General features: G+C 36.8%; 1 protein-coding gene across 1 annotated transcript in view; it reads right to left on the reverse strand.

Annotated features, from left to right (window-relative positions):
• CDK13 (cyclin-dependent kinase 13) overlaps positions 1–19,695 on the reverse strand; it is a 166,060-nt gene that overhangs the window by 123,566 nt on the left and 22,799 nt on the right. Inside the window, exons 3-4 of the mRNA XM_006887619.1 lie at positions 6,534–7,193; positions 1,079–1,249 (exon numbers count right to left, since the gene is read on the reverse strand). Coding sequence (XP_006887681.1) covers positions 1,079–1,249; positions 6,534–7,193 — 831 coding nt within the window. The remainder of the gene's footprint in view (positions 1–1,078; positions 1,250–6,533; positions 7,194–19,695) is intronic.

The following is a 19,695-nucleotide window of genomic DNA, read 5'->3' on the forward strand; positions in this document are numbered from 1 at the left end:
ACACACACACACACACACACACACACACACACACACGCCCCTCCCTATGTTCTTATAAAAAAACCAAATGTTTGGTAATGATCACTGTTGTTAGTTGGAAGTGACCCAGTGTTCAGAGGCAGTACATTGAACAGGAGATGACTGCCCATCTTTCTCCGGAAAAGCAGCTGGTGGATCCAAACCATGCATCTTCAGGCTGGCAGCACAATTTCTTACCACTAAGCCACCAGAGCTACCTATTAATCATGAGCAAAACATAACTATAAAACTTTATTTAAGGAAGAATGAAATCTCTTTAAAAAATGGAAACTCAAGTATAGACTTTCAGCCTAAAAGGGTATGTAACCTACTCTTAAATATAGTGTGCATATGCTTACATACCAAACATAAATATACAAATGTAAAAAAATATATACGTAACAAAATACCTCAATATTATTTTCATAGTCTGTAGTAGCTCATAACAATTCAAGGAAAAGCACCCAAGAAGAAATTATTTAAAATTTTCTAGCTTTCTACTCCATATAAGAAAATCTCTTATTTCTATTAGTCTCTATAAGAACAAATTTAAAATTAGATCTACTCAAATCTAACTTACCTTTACCTAGATTAAACAAGGGGTAGTGAAAGGGGGATGCTCCTCTTATCCCTAAGTGCCAGACATTTTCAAGAAAATTGTTATCTCTAGCTACTCACTTGAGACTAAATAGTATATAGATCTCAAACATTCCTTCCTTCCACTTATGGACTCAATTATGGGGAGAGGCTGCACTAAAACCAAGCGGAAGCAACACAGCCTGGTCATTATTAATTTTGTTAGCTTACTGACTTTAACCTCATTTATTATCAGTGTTTCTATATTACTAATTTACATAATATCCCAAGAAATTAACACCTTACAATCAGAGAGAAAGTAAAATTTGGTTTTAATAGCTACTATGAATAAGTACACAAGATGAAAAATTTTATTCATATATTCAAATATAAAGAAAGAAAATATATTTTATCATTTTAAATATTTATTCTTTCAAATACCCATTTTTGTTTTCTTAAGAGCAGACAGAAAGCAAGCACATACTTAGGCCTCCTTTTGCTGTGTAACTGTGTTGTTGCTTTCTTCTCCTCTGGACTTTTTGCTAGATCATCTCCTCCTGGTAAGTCAGGGGGAAGTGGTAAATCAGCAAGTAGACATCGTAGTTTCTTTTCCACCTCTTTTTTAACTGCTTTTACTGAAATATTTCCTCGTAGGCTATAAAGGGGAAAAAAAAAGGATTAAAAAAACACAACACAGAAATTTATTTAGTTGTTTTTTTCCTACTTCCAAGATTGACTCACTCTTAGCTTCTGAAGGGGTCTTTCCTGCTTACTAAACTTTCCTGTCTTTACAAAACAACAACAACAACAACAACAAAAAAAAACCCCAACAACAACCAAACAAACACACACAACAAACCAAAACCTTTTAATTGGATAAAAAATGTGGTATGTCTTTAAGTGATATATAACGGTAGTTAATATTCTGCAGTATTTCACATTGTAAAATAAGTTTCTTTACATTTCAGCTAAAATAATATAGTATGCTCAAGTACAAAATATATAATTCACGGAGCAAAAAATGATAAAGATTAAGAAAAACATGAACAAAGAAAGAACTTTAAACTGAAATAAAGTATCAATACTGGTTCATTACTTGTGACAAATGTATCATAACAATGCAAAATGTTAATAATGGGGAAACAAACTAAGTACAAGATATAGACGCTGTCATGTATTTTTAATTTCTCTGTAAACATAAAACTATCCAAAAGTTCCATTTTAAAAATTATACGGAATTTACTACAAAGCTATAAATTAGAACTGGAAGGTAACTGCTAAGGCTTTGCAAGAAAATGTGTTTAGTTTTGTCACACCATCTGGTTTGATATTGCTATAGTGTCAAAAGGTGTTTGGATATAAGAAAAACCACATGCTACTACTGCTCTGTTGGAGGCAAAGACAGCAAAGCACCATTTTCTCCTCCTTAGGCCATGTTGCTAAAAGAGGCTATTCTTTGAAAGAAGACATCCTGCTTAGAAAGGTAGAGAATCGGGGAGAGAGGAAGACTCACTCCAATAAGATGTACTGATACAGAATACAGAAGTTGCACCAACAAGCTCAACTGTGTCAGAGATAAGGATGGTAAAACACAGGACAGGGTTCAGGTCTGTTCAAAAGTTTGCTATGAGTTCTACTTGATTCAACAGCACCTAACAGCATCACCACTATGACAATGCTTTATCTCATATACTTTGGGCATCTTGCCAGAAGAGACTAGAGGGACATCATGCATGGAAAGGTGGTCAGAGAAAGAGAGGAAGACCCTCAACAAGATAGACTTTGACACAGTGACTGCAGCAATTGGCTCAAGTGAATCAGAGATGAGGAGGATGGTACAGAGTAAGACAGGATTCAAATATGTTCTTCATATGGTCACTATGTATAGTAACTTGACAGCACCTAACAACATTATACATCTAAGGCTCTTGTGGTCTTAACAGGTAAGAAGCTGCTCTGCAAACCCAAAGTCAAGGAATTCTATTCCACCCGCTACTCCATGGATAAAGACTGCCAATCCTAATTCATTCTCCTAAATGCTCTCTCGGCTTAAAACCTCTTAGTGCAGTCACTCTGTCAATCTATCTCACTAAAGGTCTTTTTCACTGACTTTCTACTTTTCCAAGCACATGATAGAACAATGAGAGAAAATTTAATGTTTTCTCATGCTTTCACAGCAGCTATGAGTCTTCTGCTGAAATAATACAGACACACTACTACACTGATGTAGCATATAATTATTAAAGATACTATTAATTTGAATAATTATCTCCACTAATGTTGAACATTAGTATTACTGCAAAATAAATAGATCCTTTAATATAAACAGATATAAACTATAACCATTCTGTCTTGTCTTCATAACTCCATGTTACTCACTAGGATTTAAAAGGAAAAATATGCTAAAAAAGAAACTGATTTGTAGTTTCAAAAAAATATTCATTGTGCCAGATCTGTATAAAGCACAAAGATTTAACAACAAGAATAGCAAACACATTAAGAAATAGTTCCTCTTAGCAAGGAATTGATAGTCCTTTGGAAAACACAGAATAGGTAAAAAAACAACTTGGCTCCATAGGGGAAAAGTACTCTAAAATGGTTCCCAGAGGAGTACAGAAACACAAGAAGGTTTGTCACATCAACTCTGAAAGACAGCAAAGTTGGTTTTTTGGAAGAAGTAGTATGCTAGCATTACCTAAAAATAAGCCTATTTAACATCATCTATTTAGAAAACTGTAGTGTCTATCCATTGGGCTTCAGAGCCACCACTAATTAGGTTTTAATAAAAATATCACCTATTTTAAATATTAAAATCAACTTTTTAAATAATTTCTTTTCTTTTAATTGTAATTTTAAGGAAAGTTTACAGAAAAGTTAGATTTCCATTTATTCACTGTTACTGTTGCACATCTTACTCTTCTGGCTAGCACTCTAACAGGGCAGTCACAACATTTGAGATGTACATCATTTACAGTTAACAAAATTCTGTCCATTACATTTAATTCTCAAAAATAACCTATGAAGGTAAACAAGCTTAGTATTAATGCCCTTAGATAGAATTAAACAGACCAAATGTGGCATATGAACCAAAATACACCACCATCATGTCAATTCTAATTCACTGTGACTACATCAGGTTTCTGAGGCTGTACCTTTTTACAGAAGAGGACCTCTACTGCTCCTGTGGAGTAGATGGTAGATTGGAACACTGGCCTTAAAGTTAGCAGCCCAACTTGTTAAACACAATATGGCTGTAAACCCACAGCTGCCAAAAGTTTGTTCCAATTCACAGCAACTCTCCAATGGGTTTCCACGATCGCAAGTCTTACTATGAGCAGACTGTCCATCTATCTGTCCACTATGTTGTTGCTGTTCTGTGCAATCAAGTCAGAAATACCTTACAGCAGGTTTTCAGAGGATGTAAATCACAGGAGGAGACTGCCCACTGTTCTCCCGTGGAGCAGGTGGTGGATTACAAGCCTTTGGGGCTGCAGTACAACTCCTTTTCCATTAGGCCACAACATCTCCCAATGCCGTATTTTCTTTTCATCTTTCTAAAAATTTTTTTCACATAATTTTAACTAACAAAGTAATTTCTGCCCTTGATTTCTGAGAAATAACCCTTGGAGTAACTGGGAAGCCTTTGTCTGGGATTTACAAGCAACATTTGAGGTTATAAACTGACAAACAGGGAATGGCCAGATCAGAACTTATTACCTGGGAAGCCAACAGCAATTAGCTTCTCAAGATATAACTGGGCTTATCAAGCAAGACTGACCAATAAAAATCAGGAATCTTAAGACTCAGAAAGTTTCTTGGCAAAAAGGGGCTGACATACGTTCTCTGAGACATAGCAGTTCTACTGAGAACCTTCCCAGCTGTCACCTGTGGGACTCTTCCTCACAATCCTGATTTATATCCTTTTACTACAATAAAACTAGTAGTCTTACATATATACTCTTCATAAGCAGACTTTTCATAAGATCTGACCTAAATGAACTCTAATTTAAAGTCTAACTCATAAGGTCTGACTTAACTCTAGGTGGCTAGAAATATGAAGAGAAAGCCATGCCCTTAGCCAAATACCTGAATGGGTATCTAGTGTGAGAAATGATAGAAAAACAGAAAAGCAAGGTTATGATTCATCTCCCTCTTTTGGGCATTATCTCTATTATACTTGTTCCCATCCACAGAGCTAACATCATACCAAAGCACAGAAAGGTTAACAAAGACAACTAGGAATACACACAAATGAAAATAAAATTAAACCTTCCAGTCTACTGACAAACTTTCCCCCTGAATTCTCCTAACGGCAATAATAAAGAAATAGTAAATAATAATAATAAAAAAGTCGATTTCCAAAAGTAATCACTTTTAACTTTTCCTCTTTATTCATTTTAATCACCTACAAGGTTTTTGAAAAATGAAATTAGATCCTACATTAAAATTTTTGTATTTGAAATTTAGCCATTAGAATGAGCAGTTCCACTAATGTAGAATTTACCTATGACTACTACAGAGACAAGTTAGTCATAGCTTTAAATCACAGTCTTAAGAATCTTCTATATTCTTGAAATACAAGCATATTCAAAGAAGGAAGACAGCAGACACAATAAAGCCGAGAACAGAAAGACGATGAATTTTCTAAAAAAAGCTTTTAATAACCAATAATTAATGTGTGGTACCACATTAAAAACAAACAAAAAATAGCTTTCATAAACATTCACACGCATACATTTTGAGTTATAAAAATTTATAGCACATATAAAGGACAAAAAACAAGTTTCAGAGAGCTGGATATTAAGCAACTGGTTAATGCCTCTTACTAATGATGGGCTCAAACCTCTGTATGCTGGAAAGCCAGTTCCAGGACCTCATCAAAAACGACAAATCACCACTATCATTAAGACTCTGGTGTTTCTGGAGAAAAGTTTAAACTGTAAAGCCCAGTTAAGAGTCACATCATTGGCTAACATTTGATTAAAGTGGATGGAGATTCCTGGAAACATACTACCTTTTTGGGGTGGGGGGGGAAGAAGATACCTTGGAGAGCATTAATTCACAGTAGTTAAGATTTAAATTTTGTTTTCTTTAAGTGATAACACTTTCATAAAAATTGAAAACTGAGCTGACCAAGCAACTCAAAGTCCTCCTCACATGGCAGTTTTATACCTATTTTTAAATTTCCATAAAGAAATAAGTTAAAGAAATTGCTTATATAATTTTTTCTATATAGAGAATGATGAAAAATCAGTTCCAATTCCTTCATAAAAATGTTAAGCTGTACCATGGACAGATAAATCACTCAACAGTAAAATGCTAGTATCTGAGATACATATAAGAAAGAGGCATTCTTAGCTGCATTTATTATAGTCACATTCATCCTTTTAAACGGTAAAAAATTTTCAAAATAAAAGTCAAGCCATAGCCACACATCCACAATTTTAAACATGCTAAAGAAAAGCATACTAAATCTTTCGGTGTTAAGATGTTGTCGTTGTTGCTATTATGTGCTATCGAGTCGCTAACCTAAAGGGCCCAGAAGAATAATAAGTTCAGAAAGTCATCAAGAAATCTACAAATAATTGATATGCTTCTAAGATTTAAGGGTAGACTCTCACATAAAATAACCTGTTGCTGATAGTATCATCAAGGAATATTAAGTTAAAAAATACTGACGTTTATAATAATACCTGACCAAATTCAGGTTGGCAAGACAGCTCACAAAAATAAACTCAACAGCACTCCGAATTCAGATACTAGGTATTTTTGTCCTAGGTAATTTTTTTCCCCTAGATTTCTTTGCATAATTTTCATCTTACAAGTAATGTTTTTACTGAGTTTAAAGTGGGGCAGGCAATAACTTTTCACTTCAATGTGAAAATTTTCTTTTTTCCCCCATTTAAAAAATTAAAAATAAAAAAAAAATTTGCACTTACCTTTCAGCATCTTTATCTTCAGGCAGCATGGGAGGCAAAGGTAACGGTGGTAATGTAGAAGTCACTATAGTCACATGTTGTTCCTTCTCCTTGCCTCCTACGTTTAGTGTAAGTGGTTTGGTTTTCTCTTTCAGAGGTACTGACTCGTCCTTTGTGGCAGCAGATTTGCTCTCTTTCCCAACCACAACTGCTTTCTTTGTAGATTTATCTACAATCAAATTATTATCCACTTTTGTTACCTGAATAAGTGGCTTTGTTTTTGCCTTGTCATTTTTTAAAGTTCCACCACTTGAGGGAGAAGGCGCACACTCAGTTTTAAGTTTCTTCACATCTTTCACGTGGTTTGTCTGTGATGCAGTGACTCCAGCATCTGTGTTCCCCTTGGTAGGTGTAGAATTATTGGAAGGTTTTGCAGCTTTAGCAGCAGTCTCAGCAGCCTTAGCTGCTTCTGCGGCTTTTGCTGCTTCTGCAGCTCTTGCAGCCTCTGCAGCTCGTGCTTTTTTATTCTTGTTCAACTCAGCTGCCAGGCTACTCTTCAGAGTTAGTGTGCTAGGAGAAATGCTAGAATGACGACTTCTGGATCTAGATAGCCTGTGCCTGCTACGAGACCTTGAATGCCTAGATGAATATGGGCTTCTGCTTCGGGATTTGGCAGATCGTCTGGTAAAAAATAATTAAAATTTAGTAAGCAATTCACAAGGATTAATCTTCAACTTTATGAAATACAGTACTAACCCACTATGTGCAATAAAACTGAATGCCACTAAGCCATTTCAAAATCATAATATACTTGTAGTTGAACACTTTTTTCCCCTTTTAAAGAGCTTTAAAGTAGAATATTATCAGAAATCTAAAAGGCAAGTACTGCCACTGAGTAAATTTTCACTCACAGTAACCTTCCACTGGGTTTTTTGGGATACAAATCTGTATAGATTAATCATCTTTCTCCTTTGGAGTGACTGGGTGGCAGATTCAAAACGCTGACCTTTTGGTTAGAACAGTGATACATTATACATTAAGCCACCATGGCTCCTTAACTGGAAATTACAGTTTTTATAAAGGAACATTGACTTTTAACACAATCCCTATTAATTTCCAGCAGAAATAACTCTCTAATGAAGCTGAGACAACTGAATTTCCATAAATAATACAATGAACCTGAAACTACAGTTCACACCATATTAAAAAAAAAATTCAAAATGAATTAAAGACCTAAATATAAGCTCTAAAACCACATGGCTCTTAGAAGAAAACAGGAGTTAATACTTCAGGCACTAGTTTTTATTAGTGGATTCTGAGATATGACACCAAATCCATGAGCAAGAAAAGACAAAATGGACACATGGAACTTCATCAACATTAAGAGACAATCTAGAGGTTTGGCAAAAACTGAAGACAATTATATATCTGATAGTTGTCACCTTCTGTAAAAATTTACCGTCTCAGAAATCTGAAGTATGAGTCCCTATGAGCTGGAATCAGAAGTAATTGATTCAGGACTTGAGTTTTTGATTTTACATATATCATAAGGAGTCACAACTAAAGAGTGCATCAGGTATGAGGCTGATAACCAAATGGTCAGCAGTTCAAATTCACCGGATGCTCTGCAACAGAAAAATGGACAGTTTATTCCTACAATGATTTCCAATATCAGAAATCCAATAGAGGATCGCTATCAACAAACATGTTCATCCTGAAGATGGTGAAACCAGGCTGTTCCAGACACAAGAATTTTGAAGCTTGAACTGACATACTTTGCCATGTTGCAAGGAGGGACCAGTCCTCGGGGAGGGACATCATGCTTGGAAGGGTAGAGGGACAGCACAAGAGAGAAGACCCTGGATGAGATGGATTGACTCAGTGACTAACTTAACTGTGGTAGGTATGTCAGAGACAATGAGATTGGCTCAAGACAGAGCTGGCTTCAGAGCTATTCATACACAGGATCGCCGAGTCAGAGCTGACTTGATGGCATGTAACAACAACATGAGTTAGAAGTTACTCAAAGACTGGGAGTGGTTACTGGATATACACGCTGCCACAAATGCCGGCATAACGTGTTTCTAAGCACGGTCGCCAATTTTACAGTGTGCAGCAACATGTTAAACAGCAAGAATATAAAAAGAACCTCTACAGTTTAATAACAAAAACCCCACTTAATCAAAAAAATGGGCAAGGGAATTAATAAATATTTTGCCAAAGAATTACAAAGCTGTCCAACAGGCACATGAAAAGATGCTAAATAGTAATAATCATTGTTGTTGTGGTTGTTATGTGCCATCGAGCTGCCTGCGACTCACAGAGACTCTAGGCACAACAGTTCTGATCTCTTATCCTGAACCAATCTCACTGTCTCCAATACTCCTGGCCCCTATTACTCCAATCACAGTGTCAATCCATCTCATCCAGAGTCTTCCTCTTGTGCATTGGTCCCTCCTTCCAAGCAAGACCTTCTCCAAGGACTGGTCCCTCAAAGAAATGTCAATCAAACCCGCAATGATATATGAATTCATGTCCACTAAAATAGCTATGATTTCTTAAAATGTAAAAAAGCAGGTATTGGTGAAGACACAGAAAAAAAAAATCATTATCCACTGCTGGTGAGATTATAAAATGATACAACTATTGTTGAAAGCATTTAGACAGTTTCATGAAAAGTTAAATATAAATTATCCTATGATCTAGCAATTCTACTTGGCATATACTCCAAAGAACTGAAAGTAGTAATATCACGAAGATACATGTATACCAATGTGCACTACTCCAATATTAACAGCAACAGACAAAAGATGGAAAATAGTCTAAAAGTTCATCAATGAATGAACTGATTGATACAAAAAATGTGGCCTGTTCATATAAAAGAAATTATGATGGCATAAAAAACTAAATTCTGATGAATCTTGAAAAAAATATTTTAGGCATAATAAATTCAATGGAATAACAAATACTATACAATTCCATTTACAGAACATAACAAAACTAGGCAAATGTAATAGAAACAAAAGCATAGTGATTATGGACAAAATGGGAATTAAGGTTAAAGGAGTACTTAGTTTATGTTTGGAGTGTTAGTTTCTTCTACCTGGAGTGAGGTAAAATTTTTGGTTCTGGATAATAGTGATGAGAGCACAATATAGTGAATGTATAATTAATGTCACTGAAAATGCCAAATAAATATTACTAAAATGGGGCTTTTTGGTAAAATAGCTGACAGGTTAATACTGTGTGTCAACATAATGGTCATGATCCTCTGTAAAATACACTGTTGTTAGGCGCCATCAAACTGTCTACAACTGTTACCTTAGAATAACAAAACTAAACCTTGCCCTGTCTTACACCATCCTCACCATTTCTGATATGCTACAGCCCATTTTTATAGTCACTGTGTCAACCCTTCTTGATAAGGGTCTCTTCTTCTGATTCTCGACCTTTCTCAATCTTTTTCCAAGGACTGTACTCTCTTGTCAACATGTCCAAAGTATGTAAGACAGTAGTTTCACCCTCCTTGACTCTAAGGAGCACCCTAGGTTGTACTTCCTTCCAAGACAGACTTTATTCTATTGTCAGTCCATGGGATATTCAGTACTCTTCTATAACAGCAATACTCAAAGGGATCAATTTTCTTCTGTCATCCTTATAAATCATTCAACTTTCAGATATGTTAGTCTTTAAATTGACGTGCATGAGCTTCAGCACTCTGGTGGTCGCGGTCCCTGACAGTAGATTTTCCTTATATACAATGTCTTTTGATTTCTTCACTGCCATTACCGTAAGCAGTAACTGTGTGTGGATCTAAGTAAAATCAAACAGTTGACAATTTCAATCTTTTCTCTGCCTATCAAAATATTACCTACTGGTCCCAGTGATAAGGATTTTTGTTATCCTGATGTTGAGATGTAATCCATGTTGAAGGTTTTTGATCTTCATTAAATACTTCAAGTCCTCTTCACTTTCTACAATAAGGTTGTGTCATCTGCCAAACATACACTGTTAATGAGGCTTCTTTCAATCCTAAAGCTACATTCTTCATTTAATGTCAGCTTTTCAAATTATTTGCTTAACATACAGACTGACTTAGGTATAAAGGATACCATTCTGATACACACATTATTTTAAAATCATGCAATGTTGTCTTGTTCTGTTCAGCCAATTGCTTCTCGATCTACATTGAAATTTCATATGCACACAATTAAGTGTTCTGGGATTCTCACTCTTCTTTAACGTTAACCATTATTTGTAATATCCACCGAGTCAAATGTCTTTGCATAGTCAAAAAACACAAGCATTTTTCATATTCTCTGCTTTCAGCTAAGCTCCATCTGACATCTGCAATGACATCCCTTGGGTCACAGTCTCTTCTAAATACAGCCTGAATTTCTGGCAATTTCCTGTAAAATGTAGCAGTCTCCAAAGCCAATCATCTGCAACACTGCTTCCCAACAGTGAGTAACCTTTGGACATGCCAGCCTCTAAAATTAGCTATCCCCAAAGCCATAAGCTTGAGACCCTGCCTCACAGACATCTGTCTTGAAGTCTTAACTACAGATATGTGGCTTGCCTCTATAAGCATATGGTCCACCATCTTGTAATCTCAATCAATCAGTATATGTTTGTCTGCTTGTCCCTCTGCATCTCTCTCTCTACACACACACACACATGCATACACGTAAGCTGTTTAGTGCTGTCAAGTCAACTACAAACATACTCTTAGCATTACTATGAAGAACAGATCAAGAACCATGTCCTATCTTGTACCATCCTCACAATCACTTGCCACCACACTCAAGCCTACTGCAGTCATTCTATCAATCCATCTCACTGAAGGTCTTCCTCTCTTCTACTGACCCTCTAACTTTTCCCAGTGTCTTTCTAAAGACAAGTGCCTCCTGACATCCCTAACATACATATATAAATCTCTTTAAGCAACTCTGCAGAAAGCCATTTTGTTTTTCAAGACTCTTTGCAAGGGTACTCACTGGGAATTTTTCCAAACAAGGAGCTCTGTTTACTTCTTCATGATGCTTCTCTTAGCTAAAAACAACACTAACTTGTCTTCAAATTCTAAGCATTAAGTAACATTAAGGCTAAGCCACCAGATATGTGTACCTGATTTCCATGACAAATACGGTAATGCTGCCTTTATGTTGCTACATGGACTTACATAGCAACACAAACTGAGACAAAATGGAACTTGTCCCCTGTTGGCAGTCTCTCCAAAGGAATGGAGAGATCAGTAATCAAATCAGCTAGTAGTGTAATACAGAACTGTTTAAAAACCAACTTATAACTGATATCAATTAAAAGCACTAAGTACTCATGAAATAAAGTACATCTGAAATCCTTTTTTTAAAAAAAAGTACAGGGCAATGAACTACTAAAGGGGTGGGGCAGTAGGTTTGAACCATTGTAGGTGGATTCCTAGTCAAAGTAGCAACTTGGAATAGCAATAGTATCCATACCAGGAGCTGGCTGATAACAAGAAAAACTGACAAACACACTTCCTCTGGCAACTCTGAGACCAGCAGAAACTGATGTCAAGCTGATGGTCAAAACCTTGAGACCCCTTAAACAAGCAGAGGGTGACTCAGTTTCAGATGAGCAGAAACTCTGCTCTGACTAGGCACCTCAAACTCAATCCTCTGCCAGACTAGTAGTAGACACACCAATGAAGTTGAAACATCCTGCCTCCACCACCACCACCCCTTCAAAGATTCCTCTTTTAAAGTTTTTTTGTTTTTTTTTTTCACTTCCCAAAGATTTTCGAAATTTTGTTTTATATTCTGCTCTAATGGGTAAGTGGGGTTTTTTTTCTTTTGAACCTCTGTCTCTTTCTCCTTTTTCATTTTTTCTTCTCCTTTTTAGCCCTTCTATTCTGACTACTCCAAAATGCTAGAGAAGAGCACCAATTTGAAGACTAAGTTACGTCTTCTCAATCACCTGCTATGCATCACAGAGCTGGAAAATTACATAGGATGACAAAAGAAGAATTAATATCTTTTGAATGTGGTGCTAGAGAAGAGTACTGAATAACCCATGACCTGCCAAAACAACAGCTATGTCTTAGAAAAAATTGCAGGCAGAGTACTCCTTGAAGGCAAAGATGGCAAAGCTTCAATTTTCATACTTTGGACACATAGGTAAGCAATGCTATTCCTTGGAAACAGACATCATGCTTGGAAAGGTGGAGGGTCTGTGAAGGACTAAAAGATTCCCAATGAAATAGATTGACACGGTGACTTCAGCAATGGGCTCCAGAGTGTCAGAGTTGATTAGGGTGGTATAGGATAAAGCAAAGCTTCAGTCACCTGTTTACTGGATTGCTGTGAGACTCAGCACCTAACAACACAGCTATTATTCATTAGAGCTCATGGGAACAATCTCTTTTCTGCCTCCTCCTGTTTTCAGATGATGTGGGCATTCCTTGGTTTGTGATCCTGCATTACTCCAACTTCTGCTTTCACAATTATTCTATTCCTCTTCTGTCCTTTCTAACTTAGTCTATCATTCTTTTATTTATTAAGACTCTTGTGATTACAAAGGATTCATTCATTTAACATAGAATATCTTTAGTTCACAAGGTTTTAATGTCTACAAACTTCTATTTGTCATTATTGTTGTTGTGTGTCATTAGGTCCAGAACCAACTTAGAGCTGACCCTCCAGCAGGTTTTCCAAAGCAGTAAATCACATGGGAGGAGAATGCTCATTATTTTTAGAGCAGCAGATGGATTAGAACCACATACCTTTGGAAATGTAGCACAAGTTCTTACCTCTAGGCCACCAAAACTTCATATTTGTCAAAGTACTATATATAAGCAATGCTTTTAAAAAATAAATAAATAAACCATAATATATAAAATAATATAGTCACAAAATGTAGGGACTCAGAGGGAGACTTTTCAGGGGATCAGAATTCAACCTACCACATCCTGCTTTCCTATTCCCACTGCCCCTGTTTATTTCTGACCTAGTTACTTCCCCCTAACAGGTGACTATGTATCAGAGTCAGTTTACCAGCATCTAACAGCACTAATGAAAACATGCTACCACAATTAAAATACAGCTATCTCTACATTCAATCTCTCCTTATGCCAATTCTTCCAGACACTAATTCTAGACTAATCTCCCCTGTTCACTAACTATTCAAATACACGTGTCAAGTTTCAATTTACAGGGACTCTATAGCTACAGAACTGGGTAGAACTGCCCCACAAAGTTTCCAAAGCTATGGATCTCTACAGAAACAGGCTACTGCTAATTTTTCCTTCAGTATCTTTTGGGTTCAAATCTCCAGTCTTTCAGTTAGGAACACGGTGTTTAGCCACATTGTACTATCAGGGCTCCTGTTCAGGGGCTACTCATGTTCATTTTGCCTTAAAGGAACCCTTCATCAGGTTTCCAAGGTTGTAAATCTTAATGGGAGGAGAAGCAGCTGGTGGATAGGAACCGCTGACTTTCAGTTAGCGGTACAACACCTATCACACTAGGCCACCATTTCCCAATTCACTACGTGTCCCAACTTCATTCACTTTCCTCTGCTGTTTAGAAACTGTCCTAAACCTTCAAAACTTCCTTTAAAACTCATAATCCCACTCCTCTTAATGTATGTTTCCACTCCTCACACATCCTCTTAATGGATGTTTATTTAGTTCTCAGGGGGTGGGAAAAAATTATTAGGCATGTCTTCTGCCAGTAATCTTCAGATTTATAGTCATCCACCCTACATTCTAATTAATCTCGAAGAGGAGGTATTCCTCACACTATGTAAGAATGGTAATTGGAAATTAAAGGTGTAGTGACAGAAATGAGGCTGAAAAGCAAATGAATAAATTTCGTGTAATCATTTACTTACACAAATAACGCAAATGGCGATTATACAGATGGACCTCAACGGATGTATTATACCTGTGGGAAAAATCATTGGAGAAACTCCATATAAGCAGTCAAAATCAGCTCAGGTGCTGACTGCAGAGCAGACCATCAATCACTTATGCATAAGCTCAAAAGACAAAAGTTGAGCCTATTCTTTCTGAACTTAAAATTAAAAGGTCAGAAACTGGTAAGAAAGATCAAAATGGGTATCAGAAGAGACTCCAAAAATTGCACTAGACTGTGAAGAAGCTAAAAATTGCACAACACTGAAAATCCAAAACAAGGGGAAGAAATAGCAAAGTGTTTTTGTTGTTATGTGCTGTAGTCACCTGCAATTCAGTGACCCTATGTACAACAGCCCTAAAACCTGATCTATCCTGTGCCAATCACACTGTCTCCAACACACTCACCCCAATTACCCCAGTCACTGAATCAATCCACCTCATAGAGTGTCTTCCTCTCCTGCGCGGTCCCTCCACCCTCCCAAGCATGATGTCCCTTCTCCAAGAATTTGTCCTGCCTTGCAACATGTCCAAAATATGTCAGATGAAGGTTCAGAATCCTTGCCTCAAAGAAGCAGCCTGCTTTAACCCTCTCTACGATGAACCTATCTGCTTAGCAGTCCATGGTTTATTCAATACTCTTCTCCAACAACACAGCTCAAAGGCAACAACTCTCCTATCATTCCTAGTCATTTTCCAGCTCTTTGACTCATAGCAAGTGATTGCAAAGACTATGGCCTGTATGAGGTACACCTTAATCTCCAGAGCAACATCACCGATCTTCAGTACTTTGGAGAGATCCCTAACAGCAGACTTTCTTATCACAGTAAGTCTTTTTTAATTTCCTAGCTGCTGGTGCCAAGGGTGTTGACTGGGAATCCAAGCAAACTAAAGCTTTTAACAATCTCAATTTCTTCACCATCATGATGCTGCCAATTGGCGCAGTGTTGAGAATCTTTATTTTCTTGATATTGAGCCTCAATCCATACTTAAATAGCAAAGAAAAGAGTTTAACAGAAGACTCCAAAGAGCAGTGTGAGAAGACCAAGTACTATGAGAAAATGTGCAGGGAGCCAGAGTTAGAAAACAAAGGAAGAACTAGTTTAGTATTTCTCAAGCTAGAAGAAATGAAAAATTTAAGCCTCAGGTTGCATTACTGAAGAATGCTATGGGCCAAATCTTGAATCAAGAAGCCATTACAGGAGATGGAGGTAATTATTACACAGAGTCAATGTACCAAAAAGAATCTGCTGATACAGAACCATCTCAGGAAGCAACAGATCATCAGAAACCAAAGTCAACAATTGTAGGAAAAAGACCAAGCTGCACTGAAGGCCTGAGGGGAAAAGTAAGATCCCAAGAACTGATGGGATACTAATTGACATATTTCAAAAAACTGATGCAGCCAAACAGTGTTCACCAGTACAAGTCAAGATTTGGAAGACAGCCAGCATGGCATGGCCAACTGACTGGAAAAATAGTTATATGACGTAGTTATATTATTTTCTCCTACTCCAAAAAAAATGCAATCCAAAGGAATGTGGAAATTAGTGAACAGTATCACTAATATCACACACAAGTAAAATCTGGTTGAAGGTTACCCAAAAGCAGATGGAACAGTATATCAACAGAAAGCTGCCAGAAAGTGAAGCTGTATTTGGAAGCTACTAACTATGGCACTAGGATCTAACTGATGCTGTCAGACAAATCTGAGCCAAAAGCAGAGATTACCAGAAGAATATTTATGTGTATTTTACTGACAATGCAAACACATTTGTGTGGATCATAACAAATTATGGTTAATCTTGAGAAGAATGAGACTCTCGAAACAATTAATTATATACTTAGACCAAGAAGCTGTTGTCCCAACAGAGCAAGAGGAACACTGTGTGGTTTAAAATCAAGAAAAATGTGCATCAAAACAATGACGAGATATGATCCCAACCCCAGCAACAATAGCAAAGTTCAACAGGGCAACAAACAACAAATGCTGGTAAAGGTGGAGGTAGAGAGATTGGAACTCTTATGCACTGCTGGTAGAATGTAAAATGGTACAGCCACTATGGAAGGCGGTCTGGTACTTTTTCAAAATGTTGCAAACAGAAATACCATTTGACCTTCTATAAAGCCACTACTGGGAATATACCCTAAAGAAACCATGACTCAAACAGATATATGCACACCCATGCTTACTGTGACATTATTTAAAACAGTAAAGAGATGGAATCACTCCAAGTGCCAATCAACAAATGGATAGAAAAAATATGGTACATTCACACAATGGAATATTATGCAGCACTGACAAATAATGAACTTGTAAAATATTACACAACATGGGGGATCCTGGAAGACATTATGCCGAGTGAAATATCTCAGTTACAAAGAACAAATACTGCCTAACACTGTGGCTATAAAATAGGACAGACATGGTGGGGTTGAGGAGAGAATAGGAAAGGAGTGGCCAGATAATGAATACTGCATTAGACCAGATGAGTCAAAGAACTGTCTGGAAGGAATAGGATTAGGCACTAGATGTATGACAGCAATCTGAGACAAGGGGTGCATTTGCAGGCAGGGCTGGGAGAGGGGGGAAGAAAATGTGCAACAATGGGGAAAAAATAAAACATTTTCAATGTTAAAAAAATATTTTAAAAAAAGAGGAATGAACTGGGATGGTAGAGAAAATAGTGCAAAAATGAAGGAATGGAAATCCAAAATATTTTTAAATGTTCATTAAAATGAATAAAATAAAATTTAAAAAATAAAATGTTAATATATGGGGGGGAGAAAGAAAAGTGTGTGTAGTCTTTAATTTTTCTCCAAATCTAATCAATATGTACCACAGTGTGCAAATCATTTGAGAGGCTGGACTCTATGAAGAAGTGGTAATCATCAACAACCTGCCATGTGCACATGAAACAACCTTGCAAAGAGGACTTGAAATTTTTGCTACAGAATATCAAAAACTACATACAGCCTTCAACAGGGATTACAGCTCAACTTTAAGAAAGCAAAAATCCTCTCCAATGGACCTATGGACATCATCATAACAGAGAGAGAAAAGACTGAAGTTGTCAACAATTTCATCTTCTTAGATCCACAATCAACACCCTTGGCACCAGCACTCAAGAAATCAAGACATACTGCATAGATAAATCAGTTGTCGAAGACCTGTTCTTGTAAAGAGCACCAATATCAATTTAAAGACTAAGGTGCATGTGATGCAACCATGTCTTCTCAATTACTGGTTATGAATCTAAAAGTTGAACAACGACTAAGGATGGCAGAAGAACTGATGCTTTTGAGCTAACAGAAGAATTGATACCTTTGAGCTATGGTGTTGGAGCTGAGTACTGAATAACCCCATGAACTGATAAAAGAATAAACTAGTATTTCTCGGAGAATGTGAAACCTTGGAGACAAGGATAGTGAAGCTTCCTCTCAGTTATTTTGGGCATGGTTCACATAAGTGTTTTGTCTTACTTTTTACTCAGTTTTTATTTGTTTTATGAATAAAGTCATTCCTTGCTTTTATACTTAGATCAGCCTTCAAAATAAAAGTAGAACAGGAAAAAAAAAACCAAACCACCTGAAGCAAATGATGTTCTCGCTATTGTATCTTTCTTTCCTTCCAGTCAATTCTTTTTCCCTAATACACTCAAGAAATACTGATGGTGCAGTCCCTATGATGCACTGCTAACCAAAAGATCTCCAGTAATTTGAATCCACCAGCAGCTCCACAGGATAAAGATTGGAAATCTCCCTCTTTAAAATCTGCAGCCTTAGAAATTAATTCATTCGACCTGCATTTCAGTTGTTTTCCTTACATATATATCAAGCCACTACAATACAGTTACATACTCAAACTAATGACACTCAATTGATCAATGACCTTCCTTTCATAAAGAAAAGACAAAAGATAAAATCCCGGTGTATATGATGACAACATTGCTCATGAAACATTATATGCTCTCCCAAATTCCTGAACCTGACAACCATGAAGAGTTTTGCCTTATACCTTGAATACTACTGTTTTCCCTGAGATTAACGATATATATCTTCTGGTTTCCAGTTTGAGCTGCTGTGATTTAGTTTGAATTTCAGCTCTTTGGTGTTTGCACTTTCCAGTTTCTTATTGAATATTGTTTTCTGTCAATGTAAAAGTTTCTGTCAGGTTTGTTTCAACCATTCTTAGGTAAATTATAAATTTAATATTGTGAAGTTAATAAAGCAGTTTAAAAGACAAAAAAAATCTGTCTCACTCAACTAAGACTATTGAGGAATTTGTTTCCCTATTTCTAACAAAAAAACACTATTCTCCTCCTCATCGGCTTCAATGCAGTAAACATAATTTATCCAGTTTTTCCTCAATCTTACCCTCATCCTGATGTCAGCCTAATTCTACAACAGTGGCACCATATATAGTATTTGTCCTATTGTGACTGAGATATTTCACTCAGGACAGTGTCCTCCAGGGTCACTCATTTTGAGTAGTACTGCACGAGTTCCTTGTTTTTCAATGACGCATAGTATTCCACTGTGTCAATACACCACAGCTTCTCTATCCATTCATTTGTTGATGGGCACTTAGGTTGTTTCCAACTCCTTGCTATTGTGAACAAAGCCTCAATAAACATGGGTGTGCATATATCTGCTTGGATGGTGGTTATGGTCTCTTTAGGGTATATTACCAGTAGTGGAATTGCTGGGTCAAATGGTATCTCTATTTGCAACTTTTTCAGAAAATGCCACACTGCTTTCCACAGGGCTGCACCATTTCACACTCCCACTGACAGCGAATAAGCGTTCCAGTCTCTCCACAGGTTCGCCAGCATTTGTTGCTTGCTCTTCTGTTAAACTTTTCTAGTAATATATTTTAGGGCATTATGATTATCATAAGAGTCTGGAGTGAGGGTTGCAGAGTGGAGTATACTCGAGGTGGGGTGTGTATACTGTGGGTGTGTGTGTGTGGGGGGGGGTTGTATACCAATGCAGGAGTTTTTCTTTTGCTTTTCAAGGAGAAGAACGAACTGGGGGTGGTGAGAAAAGTGCAACAATGAATGAATGGAAATCCAAAATCTCTGTAGATGTTCACTGAAATGAATTAAAACCAAAAAAAAACAAAACACAAACCCAACATGCCTGCAGTGGTAAGATGTTTTTTGGGTTTTGTTTTGTTTTTATTATTTTTTTTTTAATTTAGGTTGTTTATTTTTCATTTCAATGAACATCTACAGAGATTTTGGGATTCCATTCATTCATTGATCCACCCTTCTCCCCCGCACAAAC

This window comes from Elephantulus edwardii, unplaced genomic scaffold (genome assembly GCF_000299155.1).
Source record: "Elephantulus edwardii isolate Elephantulus edwardi_28Jun2011 unplaced genomic scaffold, EleEdw1.0 scaffold00059, whole genome shotgun sequence".
Classification (NCBI taxonomy): domain Eukaryota; kingdom Metazoa; phylum Chordata; class Mammalia; order Macroscelidea; family Macroscelididae; genus Elephantulus; species Elephantulus edwardii.